We start from the raw sequence: 6,000 nt of genomic DNA, 5'->3' as shown, positions 1-6,000 counted from the left end.
ACCAGCAAGGCCATTCAGCTAGGAGTCTGGGGGACAGCCTTATTTTCATTCTGGCTCCCTTCCTGCCACTTGTTCCATCCTGCATGTCAAGAGTTAAAAGCTGTCCGAGCAGGCTGGATTTGAGTTGGCAGAGCAATCACTAATTCAGTTCTATGGTTCCTCCATTGCAGCCTAGAGACCTTAGAACTCTGAATCAGGCAGAAGGAAGAGAAGATGGGAAAAGTCCTGGAAAGCAGAATCCCACAGGGATCCACATGGTCCTCGAGAGAATAATCTTATCCAGAAACAAGGGCCAAGTGTCACATAATTGGGCCCCAAGACTGGCCAGCTGGATGAAAAATAGGCCGGTGGAATCTACATGGTAACTTTCTGTATTTGGTGCTGTGATCCAACTCATCTCCCCATCCCTGCAGAGAAACCTGAGACCATGAGGAGCAGCCTGACCCTGGTGGGAACCCTCTGGGCCTTCCTGTCTCTTGTTACTGCTGTGGCCAGTTCTACCAGTTACTTCCTGCCTTACTGGCTCTTTGGATCTCAGCTGGGGAAGCCAGTGTCATTCAGCACATTCCGGAGGTGCAACTACCCTGTGCGGGGAGAGGGACACAGTCTGATCATGGTGGAAGAGTGTGGGCGCTATGCCAGCTTCAGTGCCATCCCAAGCCTGGCCTGGCAAATGTGCACAGTGGTGACAGGTGCCGGCTGTGCTCTGCTGCTCCTGGTGGCACTGGCTGCTGTCCTGGGTTGCTGCATGGAGGAGCTCATCTCCAGAATGATGGGACGTTGCATGGGAGCAGCGCAGTTCGTGGGAGGTAAGACTGTGTTTCTGAGATTGGGTAGGTTGGGGAGCTTTGGGCAGGGGAGTGTGGAGAGTGTGGTTATATGGGGAAATCCATTCTCACCTCCTCTACTTTGTCCAACTCTAAGGCTATGAATGGGGTCTCTTTTAAAGTATCTAGTCTAGGACTTCCCAAAGTGTAGTCTGTATCAGGGTTTTATTCACAGAAAACTTGGCTAGTAGGCAGAGTTGATATCTGTTGTTTAGCCTCATTTTTGTCACCTTCTGTCTGCGGGGCACTCATTTAAGAATATTATCCAAGTCTGCCTTCAAGGGGTAGCAACATACACTCTAGTATTACTGCTCCAATACAAACTTGATCTCTAAGAGCCCTGCTATCTGTCTGATAAACACATACACACAAGTACAAATTACTAACAGCTCTTACCAAAGAAATATATCTCTAATAGTGAAATGCTAGGTACCAGACAAACTGTAGAAGACAGCTTATTTGGCCTACCTACATCTAAGGCCAGCCCTGTCTGGTAGCCATTAATAGTCTACTCAGATTTCTTATGACCCTGCCCCACCTTACTTGTCTTTTCCCTCATTCAAGCTCCCCCTAATTTGACTTCAGGGAACCTGGGATGCTGGCAGTATGTGCATGGGCTAAGAAAGAGCAAAATGAAAAACAGCAGACTGCAGGAAGCCCATAAGAGGAGTTTAATTTGAACTGTCTGAGAAGGAAAAAAAGGCAAATTTAGAAAGACAAGCAAGTATGTACATGAACATTTGAGCTGTTTTGGAAAACCTGGATGGGGCACTAGGAAAAAGTGCTAGTAGAACCTACTGCTCTACTGCTGAAGTTTGTTGTTGCAGAGTTCTGGAATCATCATCCAATTCATTATCATTAGCATCTTCATTAGCATTACAGTGTAGGTTATTTGAGCCAGGAAATTTGGATTCCACTTCTGGTTCTTTCACCAAGCTCCTCTATGGCCATAGTAGGCAAATGATATGACCTCTCCTGTGCTTTATGTCCTTTGGATTTGTCCCCTGACAATGCAGCCCCGATTTTCTTTCTTCTTTCCAATGACTGCATTCAGGTGGCCTTGGGCTGAGATGGTAGTGATGAGCTAAAGCAGTGGTTCCCCGCTGGAGCTGCTTTTGCACCCTCCTACCCACAGAAAATATTTGGTAATGTCCAGAGACATTTTTAATTATCACAACTTGGGGAGGGTGCTACTGACATCCAGTGGGTAAAGGTGATGGATGCTGCTAATCATCCCGCATTGCACAAGAAGAGGACACCCCCTCCACAACAAAGAAGTATCCAAAGTGACCCAAATGTCAATTGCATCAAGTTTGAGAAACCCTGGGCTGGGTTATCATGGTTTTCTGGCCTGCTCATGAAAGCATCAGATTATTTTTGTAGCGATGGTTAAGGTAAGGCTTTCTGGTTTTCTCTTTCCTCGGGCTCCTTGTAAAAGTTTTAAATATGAATTACCATTCTAGCTTTCCTCATCTCTGAATTTTCCCACTCTTTAGCCACTGGTTTTCTGACCACATTGGAAAGTAGAATTCGGTTAGCTTCTTTCTTCCCTTTGAAAACCATGGTACCAAACTAGGTGCTAAAACTGATCTAAACCAATGATCTTACCTCTCTTTGGGAGCTCTGTGGGTATCACAAATGAGTCTTACTTTAGGCTCACCTTTCACCTGTATTCTGGGAATGTTATAGTTAACTCAGCACATCCATAGACACATTATTTCAGGAAGTCACACTTGGCTGGTAGGAGAGAGGGGATGGTCTGTGCAATTCATATTTATATCTCTGAGACTAGCTCAGCTCAATGCCTGGCACAGAGCAATATTCAGTAACTGAAGAAAGAATGAATCCATGGCTAAAGTAATATCTAGCTATGTTGGGATAAGTCAAACACGTGAGATCCTTTCCTTTTCTTCCAGGCTTCCTTGCAGGGCTCTTAGCACCCTTCTTTTCTGACATGAGAGTGACAACTTAACCTCACTTGTATTTTTAAGAGTTTCCAGCAGAGAGTGAGGAGGAGCTAACTGGGAGGAATCAAAAGGCTCGCAGCAACAGCTTCAATTAGATTCCAAGCATGAACAGTGGCTCCTACTTTAGCTTGCTGCTTCTTTTGGGCTTGGCTGAAACTTTTACAAAACCCTCATAGTTTTCCATATGATACATTTTAGTTGATCTCACCTAGTAACTCTAGAAACTCAAAGGAAGTTGTTGAGGGAGGATATGGGAAGGTAATAGAGATCTGGACATTCACAGGCTGAGCAGGACAGACTTTGACTGAGAGGCAGATGTCACATAGAGGAAGTCAAAACATGAGTACTATGTTAGTCTTATATGATTCTGCCATTCTGTATTCCTCATAACCTTTGCTCATAGAACATGGTCACAGTGTTTATATCTAGATGGAGATATTTAAAATTCAAGAATAAAGTACTGTTTGGCAGTAGTCCTAGAAAGAGTTAGAACCCAGAGTGTGCTACCAGGTTTATCCCTGGTCAGGGGAATGATATTGGGGCAGATTATGAGACCTCCATAGCCTCTCCATCTGTAAAACCAGCCAACTAAGAGCCATTCCTGCCTCCTTTTTAGAGACTTGTGGCTGTCGAAGTTATATCAGATGTGAAAGAATGGTGAAGACTGCTTGGATGTACGATATTTTCTAGAAGCCCCTTGGCACATGGCCATTATTGCCTAAGGCTCTTTGAAGATCTTTGGTATGACCCTCCAAGAAGGGCTTTGCCAGTGACAGGAATCCAAGCCTGGGCAACATTTTGAGCTCCATGGATAAAAGATACATGAGCAAGAACTGTGGGGGTTAAGTTCAAGCTTGTTGTTCAGCTGAGGGGAATTGATTTTGTTGCTCCAGGCCCAGCTGCTTCTCGGCAGCTAGTGCATTAACCGAAATACACCAGGGGAGGAGCCAATTTGTTTCAGGTCTGTTTTCTCTCTGCCAGACCCCAAACCACTGAAAAGATGGAGTATCCATTAAGAACTATCCCCTCCCCCTGCCTGACTCTTGCTCTCCAGTCTGGCGGCTGCCCACAGAGATGAGTGGTGGGAAGTGGGAGAGACAGGAAGAAATAAAGAGCTGCTGGCCTGACTCATACTCTGCAAGGTGACCTGATGGGGCCCTTGGGTCCCATTTGCTCCACCTGCAGCTGATCCAGCTGGACAAGCCGAGGGTCCAGAGAGCCTTCCACTGGGACCTTCATGCCCTGCTCCAATCACTGAAGGAAACATCTGGCCAAGAGATTATTTCAACCCTGGGGATGCTGAGGTTTCCTATCAGCTGGCTCACGGTCCCTGAGAACATGGCCATTATTCACACTCCCTTGTGTATATACATATGCAAGATGCTTGTGAATTATCCTCTATCTTCGGTGAGAACTAAACAAAGAACAAATAGGTGAGAAGTAAATATAAGGAACTTCTTGGCAGGAAAAAAAGTGTAAGATCTTGGATCAGATTACTTGAGACAGGCCAAGAATCTTTCTGGAGCAGGGAATGTATCAGAATCACCTGGGGTGCTTAAAAATATGAGCTCCCCAACTCTCCGGTCTCCTTGTATATTCTGATATATGCAGCGACAGGTGTAAGCCTACACGTGTAGAAAAATCTCCCCAATGTCCCTCATATGCATGCGTGTTCCCTTTCCACAGCCCAAGGAGAACCCCTATCCTGAACGTTTTTTATTTGTTTGTTTGTTTTATATTAATTTGTTGTTGTTGTTGTTAAGGGGATAGAATTCAACACACCCAGACAGGCACCAGTGCTTTTCACCATGTAAAGTCTTAATGCTACATGCTTTCAGCTGAATAAAGTTGTCATTAGACACATATCACTAAGAACTTGATTCCAGAAGGGATGCTAGGTTTCTAAACAACCATTATCTTTTCTGGAAACCATGCATTTCCTGGAAAGTCCTCCAAAGTTTCAGAAGACATCATTTCATTTATCCTTACTGTGCTGAGCAAGGATTATAAAAGTGATTTTCTGTTTGGGAAATAGTACTGAAGGAAGTTAACCTACTAGCAAAGACTTGTGTAGCAAATTGGAGCAGAGCAGAGAATATGATCCAGGGCTTCTGACTACCAGTTCTGTACTTTCTGTACTGGTGCTCTGGATTTTTCTTTTTTCCTTTGGGAAAGAAATGCTATCACAGTATTTTTCAGACAGGTCTGTGAACCACTTGCATAAGAATTACCTGGGATGTTTGTTAATGCAGATGCCTTTGTGCTACAGACTGAACCAGGGCCTGCTAAAATACATTTTACACAGTCTCTCAGGCTCATATCTTTTCAAAAATATAATATGTTTCAGATGTACTCTCCATTTAGTGTGAGAAATAGAATATTACCAATATAGTTAAAGCTTCCTTCATAGCCTGATCACATTCCCTTGTTACTACTGTCTTAGATTTGTTACTTGTAATTCCCAAGTATTCTTCCAGTAGACACTAAAATTATAAACTGAGCAAATTAATAACAAATTAACTCATATTGGGCTTCTTCTTGGAGTAGTAAATACAAGCTGCCTAATAATTGTGTTTGGAAAAAAGAGTTGGCAGCCATGCAAGGATGGAGGACTTAGGGATGAAAGTGGGGAATGTAACAAAATGGCTGCCACTCAAGAGTTGCACTTGTGAATGGGGAGGGGGATGAGAAGGAGGTTGATAACATTCAGTAAGGAGGCTATCCTTGCCCAGAGACAGAGATTAGGCATCTACCTAATTGAGAATGTGCAGTTGGGAGAGGGTTGTACAGCTGTCAGCGTATGGGGAGATAGTAATTCTGGGAGCAGGAGAAAGTTAATGGCAGCTGGGATGTAGCTGCAGGGAGGCTTCTAAATCTGCCTGAGGTTTTGCACCTGAGGGTTTGTATTGATGTTGAAGTTTCCACAAGGGCTGAAGCTGAGTAAAGTGTGCAACTCCAGGCCTCTTCCTGGTCAGCTCAGTGAGTCCAAACCACAACAACCACATTTAGGGAGGAGATTTGGTACACTTTGTGATGGAGGATTCTTGTGGAGGGGAGCAGCTGAGGAAGGGAAACAAGATGGCAGCCTATTGGACATCTGCCTATGTGTAGTAGGGGAGTAAAGATGACAACACAGATGGTAACAAACTCTAAAGGGCTTTCTTTCCCTTCCTAGAGGCAGGCGAGAATAGGAAAGTTCCCAGCTG

At 44.4% G+C, this 6,000-nt stretch overlaps 1 protein-coding gene across 1 annotated transcript in view; it reads left to right on the top strand.

Moving 5' to 3' along the window:
* The first annotated feature begins 358 nt into the window (after nucleotides 1-358).
* Nucleotides 359-6,000, top strand: part of LHFPL1 (LHFPL tetraspan subfamily member 1) — a 35,137-nt gene continuing 29,495 nt past the window's right edge. Inside the window, exon 1 of the mRNA XM_045538590.1 lies at nucleotides 359-809. Coding sequence (XP_045394546.1) covers nucleotides 359-809 — 451 coding nt within the window. The remainder of the gene's footprint in view (nucleotides 810-6,000) is intronic.

This window comes from Lemur catta, chromosome X, assembly GCF_020740605.2.
Source record: "Lemur catta isolate mLemCat1 chromosome X, mLemCat1.pri, whole genome shotgun sequence".
NCBI lineage: Eukaryota > Metazoa > Chordata > Mammalia > Primates > Lemuridae > Lemur > Lemur catta.
Note: the sequence above shows the minus strand (reverse complement) of the source record. Positions and strands in the feature narration are given on the sequence as shown.